Source organism: Balaenoptera borealis, assembly GCF_965194805.1.
Source record: "Balaenoptera borealis genome assembly, chromosome: 1".
NCBI lineage: Eukaryota > Metazoa > Chordata > Mammalia > Artiodactyla > Balaenopteridae > Balaenoptera > Balaenoptera borealis.
The window spans coordinates 192,019,899-192,043,327 of record NC_138860.1 but is presented as its reverse complement, the minus strand read 5'-3'; the positions used below and the strand labels follow the sequence as shown (position 1 = coordinate 192,043,327).

At 61.5% G+C, this 23,429-nt stretch overlaps 1 protein-coding gene across 4 annotated transcripts in view; it reads left to right on the top strand.

Annotated features, from left to right (window-relative positions):
* Positions 1 to 23,429, top strand: part of TP73 (tumor protein p73) — a 68,781-nt gene that overhangs the window by 7,300 nt on the left and 38,052 nt on the right. For 2 of the 4 annotated variants that reach the window (XM_082403851.1, XM_082403853.1), the window contains exons 2-3: positions 15,219 to 15,316; positions 15,701 to 15,821. In XM_082403851.1, coding sequence (XP_082259977.1) covers positions 15,249 to 15,316; positions 15,701 to 15,821 — 189 coding nt within the window. In that variant the 5' untranslated portion in view covers positions 15,219 to 15,248. Of the gene's footprint in view, positions 1 to 3,601; positions 3,757 to 5,943; positions 6,109 to 15,218; positions 15,317 to 15,700; positions 15,822 to 23,429 lie in introns of those variants that run through there. The other 2 variants (XM_082403854.1, XM_082403852.1) reach the window with 2 other exon arrangements.

Below are 23,429 nucleotides of genomic sequence, written 5' to 3'. Positions count from 1 at the left end.
CTGCAACGACACACACGGATGTTTACCCTAAATGGCAACAAAGACCATGAAGAGCCTTGTGTCCGTCTGCCCAGTGGCGTCGGCCCCAGACCTATGGAAAGGCTTTGGGTTTTCTGAGCTTTTTGGATTTCAAAGTTCAGAAAAGAGATGTGGAGCAGATGGAAGCAGTATTCTGCAGGGGCTTTAACTCTTCATCCATCCATCCATCCATCCTTCCATCACTTGTCATTCGTTCCTGAGCACCCACGGTTTACCAGGCTCTGTTCTGGGGGCTAAGAGCCCACAGCCTTGACCCTCAGTGCTATCAGCTTAAAACCAAGATGCCTGCTCCTCGGAGGCCAGACAGCGAAAGGGGGAAGCAGGGGGCTGACTGTGCAAATACGCAGGGGGCTTGCTGGAGCCCAAGCCTCCCCCTGCCGAGGGCCCCTGGGAGCAAGCGGTGGCCCAGAGCGTCCTTTGTTCACGGCCACAGGCGGGGACGGGTCTTGACCACTGGGAGCAGGATGGGCTGTGCCCGGAGCTGAGATGGCAGGGCCTCTGGGCAGCTTTGGGGCACCAGCTTCTCCAAGCCCGTCCTGCCAGCATTTGGAAACTAACATGGGCGGCGGGGAGAAGGTTGCGGGACACACAGCAGGTGGGTCAGAAGTTTGGTCAAACTGCTCCTGGGGTCTCCTGAGTCTGCGATGGTGGTTCAGTCCTGAAAAACAAGCGCATTCCAGGAAACACGGGAAGTGCGTTGCGCGGGACGCACCTGAAATGGGTAGTTTAGTCAGATGTTCATTTCCTAATGGTTTTTAGGCCCGGCTGTGCTGTGTGATGTTGGATAGGTTCCTCAGCCTCTCTGTGCATCAGTGTCCTCATCTGTAAAACGGAGATGGCAGTGTTTCTCCTGGGTTGACGTGATGGCTAAATGGTCGTGTTTGTAGAGTGCCATTTCCAGTGCCCCGTGCGCAGGTAGTCACGTGTCAGGGGGGGCAGCGAGGATTCACGGAGATCCGGCTACTGTCGACTTTCAGACACATTTTTGGGAACTTATCCTTGTATGGGGAGGGGCTGCTGGGAAAGGTTAAGAGCTGGAGGGAGGTGCGAGGGGTGTGGGGCGGCCTTGAATGCCCTCTGCTGCCCCCTCCCCAACCACACAGCCGCCACCCCGCAGGGAGCAGGGGTTTCTGCTTAAAGGCGCAGAGCAGTTTTAGCTAACCCCGCACAGCGGGCCCCCAAGATGTGTCTTGGAATGAAGGACATTTATGGAAGGCAGAAGAATGGTCCCCCAAAGGCAACCACATCCTGATCCCCAGAACCTGTGACTTACTTCACAGGAAAAGGGACATGATTAAATCCAGGACTGGAGATGGGGGATGACAACCCTGGGGAATCTGGGTGGCCCAGTGTCATCACAAAGCCCCTCTAAGAAGGAGGCCGGAGGGCTGGAGCCAGAGAGAAGATGCGATGGAGGCAGAGGGTGGAGAGATGCAATTCAAGATGTGGGGAGGGGCCCGGAGCCCAGGAGTGCAGGCGGCTTCTAGAAGCTGAAGAAGCAAGGACGTAGCCGTTGTCCTGGAGTCTCCAGAAGGGACAACCCTGCCAGCCCCTTGACTTCAGTCTCATAAGACTCTCTCCGTTTGGGCTCCTGAGCCACAGAACTGTGCGAGAATAAACAGATGCCGTGTGGTCATCTGTTCTGGCTGCAATAGGGAAGTGAAACAAGCTGATAGCTGCAAGGCTCCCGAGCTCTCCTCTCCTCTCCATGGTGATGAGCAGAGGCCTTGCCCTGAGGCTCACACCTGGGCTGACACTGGGTTCCGGCCACGGCAAGGAGGAGCTCTCTAATCGTGCCTCATGTTGGGAGAAGGGGTACGAAATACTGGTTGAACTCCTTGTTGAATGCCCCACCCAGAACTGATGGCCAGAGGTCCAGCTGTGACCATCACTCAAGGGTCACCCACCCATCTTTGGTCTCTGACATCCTTGTTTCTGCTGAGGAAGAGCAGAGTTTGTCACCAGTCCCAGTCCTGAGGGTGGGGCCCCAGCCTCCTCCAGGAACTCAGGACTTTCCTGTCTCCATGGGGGAGGGGGAGGGGGAGGGGGGGCTGGGAGGTCCCCCCACAGGAGCTCAGGATGGTGAGATGCATCCGTCTCAGCTTGAGAATGGGCTTCAGTGAAGACCTGCCCACTGTGGCCATCAGCTGGCTGAGGGTGGCCTGGCAGAGCCCAGGGTGGGGGCAGGGGGAGCCTTGGCATCCCTCTGGCTTCTCTGCCTCTTTTGCCAGAACCAGGAAACACCTGCCTCCCCCCCAGCACTCACTCTCGCTGTGTGGTCATAACGCCTCACGCCTGCATGTGTGTGTGTGACGTCCCGGAAGGGCGAGGGCTTTGGCTCCCGTGCTGGCCGTGTCTTCAGTCACCGCTTTTCTGTCCAACCCAGGGCTGCTGTTCTGCAAAGCGTCTTACACCCCAGAGGTTTCTCCTCGGACTTAATGTGGCACTAATGCCCGTTCCAGGGGCCCCGGGAAATGGGGAGATCACTGCAAATGATGCTTCCCAAATTTGTGTTATGTGAGAATGTATCAGTTTCCTACGGCTGCTGTAACAAATTGCCACAAACTCAGTGGCTTACAACACCATGGACTTGTTTTCCTACTTACTGTTCTGGAGGCCAGATGGCTGAGATCAGTCTCAATGGACTGAAGTCCGGGTGCTGGCAGGGCTGTTTCCTTCCGGAGGCTCCAGGGGAGAATCTGTTTCTTGCCTTTTCTGGCTTCTAGAGGCACCCACGTTCCTTGGCTCGCGGCCCCGTTCTCCCTCTGCAAAGCCACAGCCCAGCACCTTCTCTCCTCCCCAACGTCCTGCCTGCCTCTGTGAGGACCCTTGCTGGTGACACTGGGCCCACCCAGATAACCTAGGGGCTGCCATCTCCAGGTCCTTAATCCCACCTGCAATGTCCCCCTTGCCGTGTCCACCCAGAGCTGGGCTGAGCTTTCTGTGCTGCTGCCCACTGTCGGGGAGGGAAGGGACAGTGTGTATGACGTAGATTAGTCTCCCCAATCTGCATCCTCCTCAAAGTCCTTCTGACCAGCAGTTAAAAATTGGTCCTGGAAATTCAGAATGTGGTATTGTGGCTGTGTATTACGTTGAATTATCTGAATTTACTCTGTGTGTGTGTGTGTGTGTGTGTGTGTTGGTAGGAGAAAAAGAGCTGAATATCAGCAATTTCATGGTTGGACCTGATATCGACATAGATGGGTCCTTGTCTGTTTGAAGCATCTACTGACGTACCACAGGTGAAATGATATAATTTGTAGAATTGGCTTTGGCTGGAGGACAGACTGATGTTGGGGCCAGGGGACAGATCAGTGGATTCACTGCACCAGTCTCTCTACTTCTGAGTGTGTTTCTGAATTTCGACAAAGAGGAGGAGAAGAAAAGCACACAGACACAAGTGGGGTCAGCGGCTCCCCTCCCACGCCTCCAGCTCTACTCCCCTCTGGGCGGGGCTGCCTCTGGGTCACTGTGCAGAGGGCGTGGCAGCCATCCGGAGCAGGGGACACAGGCCGGCCGCTGGCCCCAGGGCTCCTGGCCACGCTCCGCCCCCGTCTGCCCCGAGGCTCCAGGCCGGCCACGCTGCTTCCAGGGCTCCAAAGTCATCACCTAGGCGACCGGGACGCTGCCGCCACCGCCTGCCTAGCCAGCCACGAGCCGAGGGCCTCCCGGCTGTCCCCCTCCTCACAGACCCTCCAGGGCCCAGGCTCCGCCAAGGTAGGCTTGGCTCGGGCTGGCCCTCCTCTTTCAGGCGCCAGTTGGGGCTCCCTGGGGCCACCCAGGGGTGCAGAGGCCCCTCCCTACTGGCTCCCACCTGGCGCTTGGAAACAGGGTGTCCTGGGGGCAGCGGTGGCAGAGGGGCCAGTGCGGGGGGGCCATGCCTGTGGGTCCCCTGATGGGACTCGGGCAAGCTGGAGAAGCCACTGCTGTGTGGCACTGCCATCTGCCCCCAGGGGGGTGCGGGGCAATTTGCATGGCCCGGGGGTGGGGGGTGGAACAGAAGTCACTCTGGTGCCGCCGCCCCTTGGACCCATCGGAACTCTCTCCACTTCCTGCCAAAGAGGCCCTGCCCTGGCCGCATGGCCAGGCTTGTCCCGGCTGGGGGCCACCATTCCTCAGCCCTGCGGGGCCAGCCCAGAACGGCTTTCCCCGGCTCTCTCACCCACCGGGGGCCCCGGAGCCCGCCCTGGCCACCCTGGCCCTCACCCGGCTGCCTCCCAGGCATCAATGAGACCTGGGCAGCAGGAGACGGCTCTCTGTGCTGCCCGCCGGCCACTGCAGTCCCACCTACGCGGCTGGACGCCCGGGGAGCCTCCGGGGCCACGTACTTGAGCGGGGGGGGCTGGGGTGGGGGGTTCACCGTGATGAAGGCAGAGTGTGCGTGTGCAGGTGTGTATACATATGTGTGCCTGCACATGTGCGTGTGCGTTGATGGTGCTGGCAGGGGGTTGGGCACCAGTGGCTGGCTCAGGAAGCAGCCTCTGGAGCTTGAGTGGAAAGGGGGATGAGGGTTTGACTGACAGACAACCGATAGCAGCTTTCCAAACGGCCCCAGAGGTCAGACAGGAGCCGCCTTTGCACCTCAAGACACCCCGGGAATCCTGCTAGATGCTTCTGTGTAGGTCAGCCCTGCATGGTGGGTGTGACTTCCCTATTCTACGGATGAGAAGACGGAGGTCTGAACATGCACACAGCTGGTGGGTGGCTGAAGGCGCCTGAGTCTGCAGCTGGTTGAGGGCTGAGCTCAAAAGTGCATTAACCTGACGTGGATTGGCTTGGAAGGGGGGTCCTCATCCCTTCCTGCCCCCTCTTGCATCCCTGCGGCCCATGCCCCCCACCGCCTCACCTGGACCCAGCCGAGGCCTGCCTCGCTGACCACCAGCCTCTGGGTTCGCCAAGCCCACGATGTGCCCCCCGGGTGACCTTCCTCACCCAAATCCCACCGCATCCCTCTGGGAGCCGAACCCCCCTCGTCGCTCCCCGAGGCCCACAGCTGCAGGCCCAGCGCCCTTCCTGTGGCCAAGGCCTCTGGGCATCGTGTCCCCTCTCCAGCCCACCTGGCTATTCCTGCCTCCCCCTGACCTGAAGGGCCGTCAGGGCCTGTCCTTGGCTGAGCTCTGCCGCACTGGTGCCCCTTCTCCGTCAGCTTGTGAAACCGAAAATGACAACTCATGTGGACCTTCATTTACCCTTGGGCTGACCCTGGGCCTGTCTACACCCCTCAGGGTGCCCTTCACACTGTGGGGGGAAAGGCTGGTTCTCCTTTCTGCCCCCCGAGAGAGGCCCCCGGAGGGCGGGGCTGCCTGGTGGGAAGGGGTTAGGTGGTCCCTAACCGGAGTTGGGCTCAATCCAGCCTTGGTGCTTCTGAGCTGAGTGGCCCTGGGCGAGCGGTCCCCTCTCTCCGCGCTTCTGTCAGAACATCTGGAACGTGGGGCGCAGCAGTGCCTTTGTCTCGGGGTTACTTTGAAGACTGAGATCAAGGAATACAGAGGACTCCAGGCTGGGGCTGGCACTGCGTGAGCACACGGTAGATGCTGGGTGTCGTTATCGGAAAGAGCCCCAGGCCCAGGGGATGGGATGGGGGCACGTGGGAGGCAGGGAGGCAGGCAGCACAGTGGTGGCTCTCTGGGACAGATGTTCCTGGAGTGAGTGAGGGATGGATGGACCAATGCCGTGGCAACTTGGATGAAGTCACGTCAGAGGTCAGCTGACTTCAGAGCCAGCAAGGAACGGAATTCATGAGTCAGATCGAGCTCTCGAAAAAAAATCACAGCCCCGATGGCTGGGGCGTGGGCGGGGAGCTGAGTGGGGATGGGTAGAGAGTTCAGGAAATTAGTGCATCCTGGGCCCATAGTGAGGAGCCCAGGGTAGGAGGCAAGGAGTCTACACAGGGTGGGGACACAGCTGAGTGGGTTCCCTTCAAGGAATGTGGAGGAGTCCGGAGGAGGGTGGCCAGGCGGGGCCGATGGTTTGGGAATGACCGTGCAGGGCATGGTTGAAGGAGCACAGATGCTCGTCCGGGGAAGAGAAGATTCTGGAGGACAGAGCGTGGCACACTGGCATGTAGAGGTGGGACCCTCAAGAGGGGAGGAGGGGAGCCTTGGAGGAGACAGACGGAAAGAGCAGGGGTGCCTGGCAGCCGGGTGGCTGAGGGTGTTACCGAAAGTGGGGTCCGGCTGCTCGCGGCTCAAAAGCCAAAAAGAGGCCAGGCTGGTGGAAAGGAAAGGTTGCTTTATTTCGGAGCAAGGGCTCCGTGTCCTCCGAATCCCCCAAGGGCTGATTCCCACCCACCGCCCCCAACTGACAACCAGGGGGCGAGAGCTTTTGTAGACGGAGGGAGGGGCTTCATGCAGAAACAGCACAGGCAGCTCTGACCGTCATCTTGACATTGGTCCTGCGGTGGTCTGACCAGCGTCATCCTGATTGTTTTAAGTACAGTTAGTCTTTAGTTCCAGGGTCAGTTCGTTCCCGTTTCTTTGAGGCCAGTTCTGTTTGTTTGTGTTTTTGTCTCGGCCGCACTGCACGGCATGTGGGATCTTAGTTCCCCGACCAGGGATCGAACCTGTGCCCCCTGTAGTGGAATCATGGAGTCTTAACCACTGGACCGCCAGGGAGTTCCCTGAGGCCGGTTCTCAGAATTGTGACACCTTATGTCATAGCTACAGTCTGTCATCGTGCAGTTGACTTCTTCCACCTGGTGGAGGGGTACAGGGGTGGGGCGTATGACCTCACCTACATCTGGCCACTGTTGGGCCATTCGCTGAGGCAGAAGCGGGGAGCTTGGCTAAGAGACTGCTGCACTTACGGGGGCGGGGGTGGGGGCTGAGGGGATCTGGGACTAGGGTGGTCTTGTGGGTGGGAGTGCCGAATTCCAGATCCCTGTGGAGGCGGGGTTGGAGGTGGGCAGTGAGACGGAGGAGTCCAGGATGTGCCCAGCCACTCCTCTGTCCACTCCTGGCCACCCTTGGCTCTCACTTGGAGCGCGCCACGGCTGAAAGCTCAGACACCCGCTCTACCGTCAAGCGTCTCTTCCTCTCCAGCCTCGTGAGGCTCCCAGCCCTGCAGCTTCCCGCCTCCTGGGTCCCCTTCCCGTGCCCCATGCTAGTCTGAACCTCCCTCACCGACACCCTCACTTCTGCTCCCACTCCTCCAGCCAGGCCCCCCCCAACAGGTGGCTGGGTGCTGCCGTGGAAGCCTCCCCACACTGTGGCGCAGGTGGGATTGCGGCATCTCCAAGCTCAGGGGCACCATGCCAGCTACCAGCCCAAGTAGGAATCCATTATTTTGCCTCTAGCGGGTGGGTTGTCTCTTCCCCCTGGGTTTATGCTGCCATGGAGTGCTGGGTCCCACTCATTCTTCTGCAGGTGCCTCGGTCTTCGAGAACCCACTAATGGGGAGGTCCCTGCAACTGAACCAGGGACAGACCTGGCCTCTGCCCTCTGCTGCCCCTGGGACCAGGGCAGGTTTATTCTTCTTCCTCCACTGCTACCCTGATCCTCAGTAACCGCTGGTCAATTGCAACTCACTCCCATATCTCGAGCTCCTAGTCTGTGCCTGTATCAGCGCCCTGCTGAGTGCTTTGGCTTTTTCCACACATCACAGGAAACAGGCTCAGAATGGGCAAGACACCGGTCCAGGGGTCACACAGCTACAGAGCAGAGTGGCAGAGGTGGGCTACGTGGACGGAGGGGGAGAGGGGCGTTGGCTGGGAGTGTGGCAGGCAGGGCAGAGCTGCACAGCAGAAAACCAAGGGACAGGAGCCCTGTGTCCAGGTCTGACCTGCACATGTTGAGGGTGGAGGCCGGGATGGGAGGAAAGCCATGGGCAGGTCAGCAGAGGACCGGGCGATGGGGGGGGGGGGGCGGTGGGGCGGGGCCGGATGTGGGTAGGGCCTCAATGTGCGGGTGAAGAAGGAGGGGTGGACCAGGGACTTCCCAGCAGCGTGTGGGTGAGAATGCAGGCTGGGGAGGGGTTGGGCCTCCTTTGCTCACCTCCTAGAGAGGCCAGGTAGAGGGCAAGGTCAAGAACAAGGACGTTAGAGCTAGCTGGCGGGTTGGACTCCCTGCTCTGACCAGCTGTGTGCCCTTGGGTGGGTGACCTAACCTCTCTGTGCATGTTTCCACGTCGGCCAGTGAAATGAGCTGCGCGGTGCACTGCCCTGCTAGGACATGGTGGGGCTCAGCCGTGCTCCAGCGTTTCTTTGTTTGGTTTGGCCGCATGAGTTCCTCCACCAGGAAGCTGGTCGCAGCAGTGGGGGGGGTGGGGTCATGTGCCACTGGGTCCCCAACCCTTAGCTCGGCCGAGAACCTCTCCCAGCAAAGGTCCGGGTGACCCTGGAGCCTGGCAGCCCTGGGGGATTTGGTCAGCCATTTCCTCCCAGAAGTACGTGAGGCCCACGTGGTCAGAGTGCCGCCACCCAGCTCCCTGCCTCACGTGGGTACTAGGCCAACCGTCAGATTCAAACAGAAACTGCCGGGCAACCCCACGGTGCTCCCAGCTGGGCCCAGGTGCCGGAGGGAGGCCGTCCCCGCCCCTGGCCTGGCTGTGGGACCGGGACTGAGGCTGGCGGCCAGGTAAGAGGCAGCGGGGCTGGGGGATTCCTGGGGCCGCTCCCAGGCTCTGCGTCCCCCGCCTCCCCACGGGCCCCAGCCCAGGAGGGAGAGAGGGCGGCTTAATCGGGCACCTCCAGCTGTTTTCATATTTCACAAGCGCACCCTGCCCCAGGGTGGGGAGGCTAAATTTGTCTCTCACCAGCAGTGCTGGGCTTCCCCCGAGCGGGCAGAGGGGGAGCAGGGAGCCCCCGCAGGGTGACGGAGGCCTCAGCCGTGCCCTCCTCCCAGGCCCTGCAGGCCCAGTCTCTCCGCAGGAGACCCAGGTGCCGCCCTGGCCGAGGGTCCTGTCCTAACCCCACCCCACCGCCTGCAGGGCCAGCGAGGACAGAGGCTGCGCAGGCTTCCGTGGCCACGTGGCTGGGAGCGGGCGGGAGGGGCAGGTGAAGATGGCCACTGCCCTTTGCTCCCTGAGGGTGACACGCTCCTGGCCACCATTCCAGGTGGGACTCCTGCCCCGGCCCTCCCGGGGTTGGCTGGGGTCACAGAGGCCCCTCAGCTCCAAGGGCCCAGGAGGCTGGGCGCCGGGTGTCCTGCTGGAATTCATCTGGGCCGCCGCCCGGGGACAGCGCCATGTCACAGCAGGGCCTCCTGCCTCCTGTGTCCCTGTGTGATGGCCGCCTGACCCCTCTGCCCAGGTAGGGGGACTTTTGGACGCTGGGACGTTCTGCTGTCCCCTCAAGACAAGGCCACAGCGTATGGGAAGGGGCCCAGGAAGGCCCCTGGGGTCCCTCCTGAGATGGTGTAGGTTTACCTGCCCCTTAGATTTCAATCTGCCTTCGTTTACTGAAATAACCACTGAAATAACCGGGGACAGACCCACCGGAATAACCAGCATGTGACTGAGGCCAATCAAGATGGATTGTTTTGGGGTGGGTGGCAGGGTGGAGTTCTTTGGGTCTTTCCCCACTAAACTGAATGGGGCCGCACACCCTCCCCCAGAGCTGGCATCCAGATGGCCGTGGAGGAGGGGCGTGTGACCCAAGTTGTCCTTCTCTGCACGTAGGCCAAGCGTCCACACTCTGGACCAGGGCTCTTGCAGGTGGGTGGGGGCCCCCCTCTATGGATGGGGTGTCCCTTCTGGGAGGGTCACGAGGACCCCAGTTTACGGGAGCTGGTTTTGGGGCCTTGGGCAGGGGTGGGCCCAGGGGACAGGGAAACCAGAGGCCTCAAAATCCTGCCCGACCAATGAGGCTGCCCGTGGGGGCCACATAGCTGAAGGGCTCTCTGTGCTCTGCCACCTGCCAGGTGATGGGGGGGCAGGACAAGGGGCATCCTGACCTGGAGTTGGGGAGGACAGTGGCTTCCTGGAGGAAGCCTGGCCTGGCAGGACAAGGATGGGGTGGGGAGTGGATGGTGGACCAAGGCTGAGCGTGGAGGCCGCCCGGGCTGGGGTGCGTGGGGACAGGGCCGGGGGCAGAAGGGGACCTGTGGGAACAGGGCCAGGAGCCCACGGCAGGTTGTAGCTCTCGCCGGGATTCGTGGAGGACGAGCTCAGAGGGTCGAGCAGAGCCGGCCAAGGAACAGCTGCTGCCCCCCGGGGCCTCCAGCTCCCACCAGCCTGGGGCAGAAGGGCTGCGCTTGCTTGTGGGGCAAGGCCTCCAGCTGTCTGGGCTGCAGCTCGAGTCCCAGCTGGGACCCTTGGTAGCTTGGGCCTCTGAGCTCCTGCCCCGGGGTGGCGGTTCCTGCCCAACAGGGCAGTGTGAGGGCCTGGGGCCCTGGCAGCAGCTGGCCCGCTTCTCCCCCGCGGCACCGGACCTCTGGGCTGGAACCTTCTCTGCCGTGGTGCGCTGCAGGATGTAGGGCCGCATCCCCTCCCCGGGCGGCTCTCAGAGACCTCGGGGCATCCCCGAGCCACCCAAAGTCAGTGGGGTGTGGAGCTGTGTCTCCACTCCAGCTTGAGTTGAGGGCTCTGGGCCACACAGCCCCTGCCCCGCCTCTTCAGGGTCACAAATTTTTGCTGGAAATTCCTTGAGGTGAACTGGTTTCAGTGGCCCCAGCCCACGGGGAGCTGGGGCAGGTCGGAGGTGCCTGAGCCCCGGCTCAGCTGCTGTGAGAAGGGGCCACACGTTGCCCTTCTCGGGCTGCCTCTGACTCGGCAGTTCCCGGGGGGCAGGGGCTCAGGGATTCCTTGAGTCCAGCCGCCACCAGCACCGTACCCCACCTTCTCACACCCACGTCTCCCTTGGAGACCGGCCCTGACCAGGACTGGACACCTCTCGGTGCAACAGGATGCATTTTTTTTTTCCCAGAGCAACTTCATCTTCATGGAAAATCAAAGCTGTCCACCGTGCATGTGCACTTCGTGGCGTCATTAATGCCACCTGAAGAGGTGTCATCGAAAGTCGGTCTCTCCCCCCCATACACGCGATTTTTTAAATGATTCGCGTCGTTTGCAAAAGCAGTTTCCATTGTGAGCACATTTCCACATTTGAAGTGCATGTCGGGAAAACTGGATTTAATTTGCAGGAAGTGATTTTAGAATTGCTTTCTTTTTCTCACCTCTGCAAACCTTGGCCACCTTGGCTGAAATGCTGCTAGTGAGTAAAGGGAATATACTGTCCCTGCCCTAGGGGGGAGAGGGCTGGACCCATGGAGCTCTGGGGGGGGGGTGTTCCAGCTGTGGGGGGCAGCCTGAGGCCGGACCTCAGCCGTGCCTCCTCCTCACGCCCAGCTCCGGCCCAGGCGGCGGGTGCTCCGTGGCGCCTGCAGGGACCGGGTCTGCGGCTCTGTCACTCGTAGCCCAGTGCGTCCTGCTCTTCAGAGTTTTCCAGGGAAGTTGGAGGTATGCGCGCGGCATGGCTTCCTGGGTCAAGTCCCCCGGGTCCTCTGAGTAAGGCAGGGCAGGTTTCTGGACCCGTTTTGCCAATGGAGAACCTGCGTGGAAGTCACCGTCAGAGGCTGGTGCCATCCCCGGGTGGACAGCCAAAGGGGCCCCCTCAGTGGGTGAGGTGAACCTGTGTGATGCTCTCCCCCCCCGGCGGGGGAGGGGGGTCTGTCCTAGAGTCACTGTGAGTCCCCGGGGTGTTGGCTAAAAGCAGACATGGAGTCCTCGGTTTGAGGATGTACTGGGGCAGAAGCAGCAGGATCTGCTGAGGGCAGTGGAGTTTGGTGACCCTGGACCACCCCTCGCATCAGTAAGGCTGAGCAGTCTCCGTCTGCAGTCCTGGTGGTGAGGGCTGGTGGGGTGGGTGTAGGACCCCTGCCCCCCCACTCCTGCTTCCCCAGAGGGCCAGGCACCTGCAGGTCTGTCCCCGAGCCAGAACCGGCCTGTGTGGTACAGGCGCCTCTGACCCCGGCAGCTTGGGGTGAAGCAGGGGGTGGGGTGAAAATGCTGGTTGTGTCCCCCGGAGTGGGGGCTCTCTGTCCCCCCTCCCGGCTGTTCTGGGGGGAGGGAGGTGTGGGAGCCAGGGAAGGGAGGGGGCCTTGGGGAGATTCCCAGTGCTGACTTGCTTCCCCAGATGTTGGGCAGCAGGAGCTGCTGAGAACTGGGGCTGGGCTTTCAGGGAGAAACTGTCTTTAACTTCCATGCAGCTTTATTGAGGTGAAATTCACATAACATAAAGCTAACCCCTTTACAGCAACCCCCCCAGTGGCGTTTAGCTCATTCACGGTGTTGTGCAACCATCGCCCTTATCTTACTCCAGCAGTCTCCCCCCATGCGCCGCCCCCAGCCCCTGCAACCGCCAGTCTGCCCTCCGCCTCTGTGGACTCGCCTGTTCCGGACATCTCATAAATGGACTCATATAGCACGGGCCTTTTTCACTCAGCATGATGTTCTGAGGTTCATAGTGACGTAGCCGGTGTGAGTGATCATTCCTTTTTATGATGGCGTAATATTCCAGCGTGTGGACCGACCAGGATTTGTTCATTTGTTCATCCGTTGATGCACCTTTGGGCCGTTTCCACCTTTCCACTGTTGTGAATGGTGCTGCCGTGACCAGAGACAGGATTTTGCCGTCCACTTGCTGTGTGATGTTAGTCAAGGCGTTGTCTGTCTCTGGGCTTAGATGGTCCATTAGCAAAATGAAGGGAATGGGACCAAATGGCCTGGGCCAGTTGAGCCTCGTGTTGGTACACCCTGCCCACACCAAGAGGCCACTCTGACTAATCTCTGCTCACCCAAAAAGGACCAGCCATGGAGAGTGGGTGAGGGTGGGTTTCCGTCCAGCTTCGGCGTGGTGGCCTGCTCCATGCCTCCTCCGGCCGGCGTGTTCTACTTCCTACCAAGTCCACCCTGTTCTGTGTTACCACGTGGCCAGCTCCACGCCTTACTCAGCTCTGCTGGGTTTTGGATAGCTCAGCCCAGGATGGGAGTGATCTCCGCAGCACAGGAGGCATGCAAATGAGCGCTGACCAGCCCCTTGTTAAAACTCTGTGGATTGTGTGCTGAGGGTTTGAGGTGAAGGGGGGGAGGAGGCATGACTAAGTTAATTTCCAATTCTGAGAAAACCACTTGGTTGTCCCTGCACTTACAGCTGTGCTGTGTGACCTCGGCATGTCACATAACCTCTCTGAGCCCTGGTCTCCTGAGAGAGGGTGGAGTGGTCTCCGAGCCTGCTGGAGAGTTGGTTTGTGGCCAGCACTTTCCAAGCTCCTTGTCCCGGCCATCCTTGCTTGGCCCCGGCCCCTCCCAGCTCATGCCACTGCTCCAGTGATGGTGGCCTGGCATGTGGCAGCCCTGGGAGCAGGCCACCGGCCTCTCTCAGGGCCCACCGCCTGGGGACAGACAAAGTGACAGATTGCAGGCCGTGCCCTCCCTCCCCCGACGGCCGTGGGCAGGTCCAGGCCTGCCCGCTTGGGCCCTGCCAGGTGGTGGCCAAGCTGATTCCCGTGGCCCCTTGCCAAGAGCCTGGAGGCTGGCCCTGGGGAGACATTGCCTTGGCCTGGGTGGGAGCAGTGAGCAGGGTGGGCTCTGGTTTCCCTGCCCCTCCCCCCTACAGTAGGACAAGTGTTCAAGATGTGCCCGGTGTGGTCACCGCCACCTCCTCCTGGGTGGCTGCTTCGGGTGGGCATGGAGGCCCTCAGGAGGGGTGACAGTGGGGACAAAGGCCAGCAGGCACTGAGTCGGGGCACCCCAAGCCCTGGGCATCTCCTTGAAGGGGGGCCACTCGTGCAGTGACCCCCTCCAGTGACAGAGAAGCTTCTCGGCCTCGGCCTTGGCGGCTGCCTCGTGGAGTTGACACTGCTTTTGTGTCCAGGCCGCACGCAAGGATCCCACATCAGAGGTGAAAGGCCGCCCAGCCTGCAGCAATCGGGCACAGCCAGGCTTGTACCAGGGCCTCGGCTCCAGCCTCCGGTGGGCCCTGCACATGCCCTTCCCACGGGGCACCCGGGATCTAAGCTGTCGCCAGCTGCTGGGGCCTCAGGAGCCCCCAAACCTGGCTAGAGCCACCCCCCAGGCCAAACCTAGAGATGCAGTTCATAATAATAATGACCATGCGTGTTCCAGTATAATTATGACCCAGGCACAGCAGAGACTTTATTTTTTTGTTTTGTATTTATTTATTTATTTATTTATTTATTTTTAAAGCTTTTTTTTAAAAATTTTTTATTTATTTATATTTATTTTTGGCTGTGTTGGGTCTTCGTTTCTGTGCGAGGGCTTTCTCTAGTTGCAGCAAGCGGGGGCCACTCTTCATCGCGGTGCGCGGGCCTCTCACTGTCGTGGCCTCTCTTGTTGCGGAGCACAGGCTCCAGACGTGCAGGCTCAGTAATTGTGGCTCACGGGCCTAGTTGCTCTGCGGCATGTGGGATCTTCCCAGACCAGGGCTCGAACCCATGTCCCCTGCATTGGCAGGCAGATTCTCAACCGCTGCGCCACCAGGGAAGCCCTGTTTTGTATTTATTTTTATTTTTTTATTTTTTAATTTATTTTCTATTGAAGTATAGTTGATCTACAAAGTAGTGTTAATTTCTGCTGTACAGCAAAGTGGCTCAGTTATACACATATATGCATTCTTTTTCATATTCTTTTCCATTACAGTTTATCACAGGATATTGAGTATAATTCCCTGTGCTGTACAGTAGGACCTTGTTGTTTATCTATTCTATATATAATAGTTTGTATCTGCTAACTCTAAACTCCCCCTCCATCCCTCCCCCACCCCCCTCCCCCTTGGCAACCACAAGTCTGTTCTCTATGTGAGTTTGTTTCTGTTTTGTACGTAAGAGTCCACATGTAAGTGATTTCCTATGGTATGTGTCTTTCTCTTTCTGACTTATCTAGTAGCGACTTGAAATTCGTGCTCCCAAGGGGGCCTGCAGCAGCCCCATGAGGGGATGCTGCTTTCACCCCCATTTCACGGGTGGCGGCTTTGAGAAGCTCCTGCTGCCCAGGCCCCCAGCCGGGTCTGAAGCCAGGCTGCCCACGCCCAGGCCTCGGTTCCCGCCCCCAGAAAGGGCAGGATGAAGTGAGGGGCTGGGTGAAGGGCGTGTGCCCGGTTAGCGCGCCCGGGCGTCCTCGAGGGGTCATCGTCAGCCCCGCCTACCACCTGCGCCCGAGGATGCTGGCTGCGGAGCCCAGAGGATGCCCTCCCAACCCGCACTCTTGTCCTTTCCTCCTAGCAGAGCGAGCTGCCCTCGGCCGGGAGTGGGAAGATGTCGCAGTCCACCCAGCCCACCGCCGCCGACGAGGGGGCCACGTTCCAGCACCTCTGGAGCTCTCTGTGAGTACCTCCGCTGAGCCCGCTGGACTCGGGGGCTGGGCGGGGAGCTGCTGCCTTGGGCTTTCTCCTGGGGACGCAGGGTCCAATGTCTGGGCTTCTTCCTCTGACCAGCCCTCCAGAGGGGTTAGGTCCAGGGGACAAAGCCTGTGTGTGGCCACGCCACCCTGGCACTCACACCAGCCCTGGAGAGGCTGGTAGGGTAAGGGGGCCGGAGGTCGCAGGGGCTGAGGGTCAGGGAAGGAGCAGAGGAGACAAGGGGCTGAAGGAATCCGTGGAGGTGGGAGAGGGAGGCCCCCAGGACCTGCGGGCTGGCCTTGAGCTCCAGGCCTGGGCCATCGGGGCTGATGGCTGTGCTTCCCTGTTCTGTTTCCCTCCTCTGTCTAGGGAGCCGGACAGCACCTACTTTGACCTTCCCCAGTCGGGCCAGGGGAATGATGAGGTGGTGGGTGGTGCGGAGGCCAGCATGGACGTCTTCCACCTGCAGGGCATGACCACTTCTGTCATGGTGAGTGGGCTGCCCTCTGCGGAGGACTCGGGGTAGGGGGAAGTAAATGTGGACTGTCCTGTCCTGGGAGCCTGCAGAACCAGGAAACAGGCTCTCAGGTGTACGGCTTCCTCTCTGGGTTTGTCAGCACATTTCAGATGGCAAAGTGGAAAATCTATCAGCTCATGTAACTGTCAGTCCAGGCGTAGGAAGGCCTTCAGGCATGGCTGGATCCAGGTGTAGGAAGCCTTTCAGGCATGGCTGGATCTAGGTGTATGAATGAATTCAGGCGTGGCTGGATCCAGGTGTTCAAACAGCTGCCTCTCTGTCTCTTGCTCTGCTTCCCCCGTGGTGGCTTTGTTCTTAGGCAGCTTCTCCTCTCATGGTAAAGGCTCCATCAGCATCCCCCTCCCTGTGGGGAAGGACCCCTCTTTGCCCAGAGTCCAGCATGCCTATCGCTGAGCCATCCCTGTGCCTCTGATGGCCTGGGTCCCCTGAAACAGGGTCAGGATGGAGTGGAGTGGTGTGGGCCCTGCCCACCACAGGCACTGACTTATGGGGAAGAGCGCCCCGAAGGAAGCTTGAGCTGCTGTTTCCAGAGGAGGGAGGCTGGATGGGGGATGCAGGGGCACCTGAGGCCCTGACAGCCGCCAGCCCTGCAGTGTCTCAGGCCTTGCCACGCTGGAGGAGGGTTGTGATAACCGGGTGGTGGCCATACTCCTGTCTCTCTCCCTGGCCGCCCACTGCCAGGCGCTGGTGGGCCAGGAGGTGGGGGGCAGGAGCGACACAAGAAGGGTGTATAAGGACCCCTGGCCCCGGGGAGGCCCAGCGCCTCCTGCCGCCCCCAGCGCCTCCTGTGGTCACCTCCCTGGGACAGCCTCTGCCGGACCCGGGGCTGCTCTGTCCTGCCCACGGGCTTGCTGTGCAGCTCCCTCGGACGGGGACTTGTCGTGGGACCTTGGCTAAGTGCGTGAGGGAAGCACCTGGGTCTGCCACTTGCAGCTCCCTGGATGGCGGCTCCCTGGATGGCCGCTGGCCCCCACAGCCCAGCACAGTGGCCTCGGGGCACCACACCAGGCCAGGGCCAGCGTGCAGGAGGGAGACGGAGCTGGGAACTCTGGAGGCGGGGAGGGGGCTCAGAGTCTGGCCCCATCTCCCTAAAGCCCCCTTCCAGATCGGAGCCCTCACCCCAACACGCACCCGTCCAAGGCATCTGGTGAACAGTGGGGACCATGGGGGCTCCGGTCGTGAGAATGAGCCAGGGTCAAGGGGGTGGGGGACGAGGAAGCGTCCCCACGCCCTACGTCAGTGTCCGTCTCGGATGCTGGGCTGGCCCAGGGCCCTCTGGCCCGCATGGGGCGAGGAGAAGGCACCTGCTCGGGCAGTCGCAACCGGGGCGGGTGGGGGTCTGGGGGGCAGCGAGCCCCTTGTGACGTCCTTGCTTCTGAGGAGCCCCTCAGAGCGGACCTGAGGGATCTGCCTGCCCAGCCCAGGCCTCCCGCCTCTGCTCAGGACACCATCAGAGCAGAAACATCCGCCTGTTATAGTCCCATTTTACAGGTGAGGAAACCGAGGCAGACGCTGGGCCTGGGCGGGGCCAGGTAGTGCCGCCCTGTCCCTTTGGACCATTTTGCTGTCTGCCAACATCTCCCCAGGGGCCAGGGTCCTGACCTCTCACGGTCCCGGTCGCCCCTCCTAGACATCAGTGTCCTGGCGCCACTGTCTTGGGTGGGTCGCAGCCTGTCGATAGCGATGCTCTGGGCAAGGATGCCTGGGGTGTTCACCTGAGCCCTACTACCTGCACTGCGGGGTGGGGTGGGGGCGAAGAGAAAGAGAGAGAGAGAGGGAGAGAAGACCCAGGGCTCTGCCTTTATTGGGGCTGAGGATGGGGTGCCTAGGGTTTGGGGGGTTGATTCGTTACTGGTGAATTTGAAACGTAACAGTGGAATTAAACCGTGAAAGGGGGAAGTGGGGTCACCCCAAGGTCCATTATCTGGTCACCCAGGGCTTTCTGAAAGGGAGCCTTCAGGGATGAGACAGCTGGGCTCTTGACCTAGTTGTGTAGCTGTCGAGGTGCATGTCTTTGAAGCGGGTGCCTCACCCATCCAAAGCCTAATGTCAGGCACTTACATTACAATCAAAAAGCAAATTGTCAGACACTCACCCTACATCCACTCTGGGGACAGACAGGAGCTGCCCCCAGGCTCCAGGGAGGGAGGGCCCCTGAATGCGGTCTCCTAAGAGGCCTGTCTCTGTAGTTCCAGAAGCACCCACCTCCCCTCCTCCCAGCTGCCCGGCTCACCCCCTGGAGGGCAGTAGGCCCAGGAGACCCCGACGACCCAGTGTCAGGAGCGGACCAGCTCTGGGTTCCCGTGGGGCGGGACGCCCCCCTCCAGGGAGGATGCCTGATGCTGAGCAGGTCTGGGCCAGGGAGGGCAGGACACCCCTCTCACCAGCCGTGGGGTAACCAGGATGGGGCCTCTCACCTCCGCCAACAAGAGGGCCGAGTCTATCAGGTAGCGACACGCCTCTTGGTAAAAGTCCCGCAGGTTCCCAGAGGTGGGGCTGCCCAGAGCCATGCTGGCCCTGGCTGGGGGCAGGCGTAGCGGGGGGGAGCCAGGCCCCCTCCGAATGCCTCATCCTGACCCCTGCCTGACATCGTGAGAGCAGAGACTGGTCTGGGGCCTGGCGTGTAGCCCAGGCCTCACCCTCATGTAGCCCAGCGCAGCCCAGAGGGAAAGGTGAGGCTCAGAGACGCAGCTGGACAGCGGGGCAGCCGGCTGCAGAGCCCACTGCCGAGCTGCCGCGCAGAAGGGCCTCTGCCTGCTGCGTCCAGAGGCCTGGAGCAGGGGCCCACGGAGTCCAGGGTGCAGGCAGGAAGCCCCGCAGAGCTGAACTGGGTGGTGGTGTCTTAAAGTCCAGACTGGCGGCCGAGAAGGCCTGTCCTTCTGGCCAGAACACAGCCCCGGCGGACGCTGTGCTGCTCAGGGCGACCTGGTGATGCCGGGGTGCGGGTGGGGACTCCTGAGCGCCTCACCCCCACCCCTGTGGCTCCATCCCCACCCACCAGCAGGTCCCTCGTCAGGGAAAGCCTGGGGCTCAGCGGGGAGGGGGGTAGCCCCTCCTCCAGGCTGGTAACAGGTCAAGTGCTCCCCAGGCCAGGCCCCAGGTCAAGAAAGCAGCAGCTGCAGAGTCAAAAGTTCTCACTCTCCACCTGCTCTGTAGTCATGATTCGGGCCCACGTAAACGCGTGCGCACACTCGCACACACACACACACACACACACACACACGGGCCCCCGTGCCGCTCCCTCTGGCCGCGGTCCTCTGAGATGATGGGTGCCCGTACCCCAGCCCCAGGCTCTGAGGCCACCCCCCCTCGCCGGGTCGTGGGGCTTATCCAGCACTGGTCCTTGGGGGTGGCACACACTGTGGTCTGGGGGCCTTGGGTCTCCACCCTGCTCGGTTGCCTTGGTGACCAAGCAGATTACTTCCTGCCGGACCTGCAGTTTCCTGAGCAGCACCCCCGGCCCTGTCAGGAAACAGACCACTGGGGACCCCCGGGATGCCCTTAACCACTGCTTCAGTGGCCGGTGGGAACAGGCAGAGTGGGAGGGGCCTCACCCAAGGAGCCAGTCTGTCCCGGGTTCGAGTCCCCATGTCTCTGAGCCTCGGTGCCCTCACTTGGGGAGCTGGGGTGACAGGCCGTGTGGGGTCCCAGCAGAGGCTCTGCCAGCCCTGTGGGGCCTCGGACCACCCTCCCCCCATGCTGGGCAGCTGAGGAAGCCGAGTCGGGCAGTTAAAGGAGAAGGAGAAGGGCCCCTATGGGAGCACTTGGCCCCTCGGCCTTGGAGGAGTCCCAGAGCACAGATTCTTGGTGGGGACGCTGAACTCCGTGAGGTCGCTGCAGCCAGGGTCCACCGCACCACAGGGCTGAGATGGTGCAAAGGGCGTCGGGGGCTCGGAGGTCAGATCCCACCCCTGCCTCTTCTTTGCTTGGAGAGTTATTTGACCCTCTGGGCCTCAGTTTTCTTGTCTGTAGAATGGGCCAGTGAGGATCTAAGCCAGGGTTGCGAGGATGACTGATGGTGCCTGACCTGTAGGAACGCGTGACAAACACTAGACATGATGGTGAGACCAGGGACAAGGGCTGAGTTTAAGAGAGCTGTTCCCCCTGGAACCCAGAACAGTGGAGCCAAGGAGGGCCCAGGAGCAGCTGCTTCCAGCCCCAGAGCCCGCTGTGCCAGGGAAGGACCCGGCGCCCCAGGCCCACCTTGGGGCCCTTTGGTGGAGCTCCTGCCCTGTGTGGTGGCCTCCAGTTCTAGCTGTCCCTGTAGACCCCGGGCGGCTCACCCACGACAAGCACCTATAAAATAGGCCCCCACCTCCTGCAAGAGGAGAGAGGGGAACACCTGGTCTCCTGTGGGCTCAAAAGGAGGGCTGCCCAAAGGACATGAGGTGGGAGGTGACTCCTGGGCCCCCGGCAGGTGCCGTGACAAGGGGAAGCTTGTAGGGTCTCCCCTGGCCCTGGAGGCCCTCACAGTCTGAGAGGAGCATGGACAGGATAAAGCCCCCCATGGTGAGCGCTCATGGGGTCCCAAGCAGGCAGTGGCCATATGCACCCCGTGCTGGGTCTGGGCCTGGGCTTTGGGCCAGCCTGGCTTTCTGATTCTCAGTGTCCCTCAGGACAAAATGGGGGCAGGGGGACTTCCTTGCCGGTCCAGTGGTTAGGACTTGGCGCTTTGACCGCCGAGGGTCCTGGGTTCAATCCCTGACGGGGGCACTGGGATCCCGAAAGCCTCCAAAAAAATGGAAGGGGGCAGGGCTCTGGCCAGCTGTGACGATGCACAAAAGGTGGAGATGGAGGAAAGGGGAGCTCGGTTGAGGATGGGGCTGGCGGGCTCTCCTCCCTGACCATCCCTTCCCTGTCTCCCCCGCCCATCCCCCCGGAGTCTGAGCGCCTCCTGCCACCCTGGCTGCCCATGCCTGCCCCCTCCCTGCATCCCTTCCCGCCTCTCCTGGCGCCTTTCTCTGGTGACAGCTGTTGTGGGCGCCTGGGCCGTAGAGGGGGCTGTGTCTGGGGGCTGATCCACCCTGGAGCCCCGCCGGCCCCTCCTCAGGTGCCCAGTGAGCTACGCAGGGGACAGACACCAGGGTTAGAACCTGCAGCCACTCGGGGGCTTGAGACCGCAGCGGTCACCCAGGACAGGCCTTCCTGGCCTGGGGAGGGGGCGTTTCTCCCCAGGCCTGGGAGCAAGGAGGGCACAGGCCGGTATGTACACTCCCTGGAGCAGGAATTGTCAGGGAACAGAGCCAGCCCCCAGAGGGGTCAGGTGGGCCGAAGGAGGGCCTGCTGCCCCCAGGAAGCGGGGGTGGAGCTCAGGGGCAGAGAGCCCCGCCAGCCACCAGATCACAGAGCCACCTGCCTGTGGGTGTCCGGAGGTGATGTAAGGAGTTTGACCTGGAGCTGACACATCACTGGTGCCCTTCTGGTGACTCACCCCTTCCTGCGCAGGTGGGCCGTGCCAGAAAATAGCCCCCCTGCCCTGCTGCCGCGAGTCCTGCGGAAGTGGTCAGTGAGGTGGAGCCCCGGTGAGTTAAATTCAGAAGAGCAGGCGCCGAGGGCCCGGTGGGGTGACTTGGGAGGGCAGCGCTGGCAGCTGAGGACTAAGCCAGGAAGACTGCCTGGGGACAGAGGCCCCGGCTCCCCCATCCCTGTCCCCGGATGGCCAGGATTTTGGATAAATGCACAGGAAGCGGGTGATGCTCTGGGGCAGATGCCGGAGCTCCGGCACTTTGAGAGCTGGAAACGTGCTCTCATTCGTGCTGGGAATCCCAGTCTGGCCCAGGCTCACGCTGTGGGAACCGTGCTGGTTCTCAGGCCGCAGGTGCCCCCGCAGTGTGGGTGGGGCGTGGCGCCTGTGCCTTCAGTGCTTCCTGCAGGGCTCAAGAGAGGAGGTCTTCCCGACCTGACCCCACCTCCCTGTGGGCAGCCTCCGGTCTGGGCACACGTGTGGCCAGCCCCTCCTGGGCCCTGCCTTGTGCCCTGCAGGCCTGAGCCCCAGAGCGCAGACCAAGGCCAAGGCTGCCCTTCGGTTGTGCCAGCCGTCCAAGGTCCCTCGGGGCCCTGGCCTTCTGCCCAAGGTCTTTGCCTGCATGTTCACACTCCTGCTGTATTACTCAGCTGTGCTGCGTGACAAATCACCACCAACGGGGGGGCTTAAAGCAGCACTCGTTTATTATCTCATGGCTTCTGTGGGTCGGGAGTCCTGCATGTCCCCACTGGACCCCCTGCTCAGGGTCTCACCAGGCTGTACTCAAAGTATCAGCCAGGACTACCGTCTTGTCTGAGGCCTGGGACCTCTTCCAGGCTCTGGTGGTTGGCAGAGTTCAGTTTCAGGTTCTTGCTGGCTATTGACCCGGGGCCACTGTTCTCAGCTTCTAGAGGCCGCCCGCCGCACCCTGCCACGTGGTCCCTCCACAGCCAGGCAGTTCGCTCCTGAGGCCATCAGGAGGAAGTCGCCCTGATTAGGTCAGGCCCAGCCAGATAGCGTCCCTTTTGATCAACTCGAATTTTGCCCAATGTTGCACAACGCCCTGTGCTTGACCCCAGGCCCTCCCCCTCCTCTCCTACCTACCTGTGTGTCCCTCCATCCAGCCACCTGCCAAGCCCCCCGGCCCTCTTGGGAGAAGCCCTGGCAACACCCACAAGAATCTCACTGACCGACAGTCGCCCCCCCCCACCCCCGGCCCTGGCCTTCCCGCCTGCGGGCATCCTGGGCAGGAAGGCTCTCGGCCGCTGCCTCTGGCCAGAACTTGCAGCCTGGGCCCCGCTGCAGACCCCCTTCCTGAACATCGGTCCGCCCCACAAACCTTGATCTCTCATTGTGAGTGAGGGACACCTGTGCATTGGGAGTAACAGCCATGGCCACACGCAGTCACGGGGGTTCAGGCTGCGTGTGCTGAGTTGTGCTTTTGGCTGCAGCCGCCAAGGCCCCCAGAGCCTGAGCCGGGGGCTTCCGGCCCAGCCCCTTGGGGGCAGCACCTGGCTGCACGTCCCCTGCCTGGGATCCCCCTTTCCCTCAGCCAGAGGAGCTGGGGGGCTGGACACGTCGCGGGCTCCTCGGGCTGGCCTCCCTCTGCGTAACCCCACTGCTCCCAGCTCCCCAGGATGTGCCGAGAACAGGCCGGGAGAGAGACGGGGTCTCCGTGCCGTCTTCTCAGCACCTTGCGAGTTTTTCAGCTCTCCTTGGGGGGTGGAAGCAGCTGGGCTCTGGGGGCTTGGAAACTTCACATCCACTTTCACGTGATCTGGGCCCGGTTGATCTTCCAGGGATGATCCCGGCCCCTCTGCCAACTTCGTGTCAAAGACGGTTAAGTTAGAGTGGATGGTTCCTCCAGAAAGGGAGTGGTGGTGACCACCGTGTAGCCGCCGGGGAGGCGGGCCCCCATCTCTGAGCCCCTGGCAGTGCCGTCCATGCACTGCGATGGGCGGGGCCCCAGCAGTCCTCCTTCTGGACCACCTCCCTCTCATTCCGGGGCTCGGTAGCAGTGGGGACACGGCCAGCGGCAGGCCGGGCAGCATCTGGGGCGCGGGCTCTGGGCTGCATGGGCCACACCCAGCTGCTCA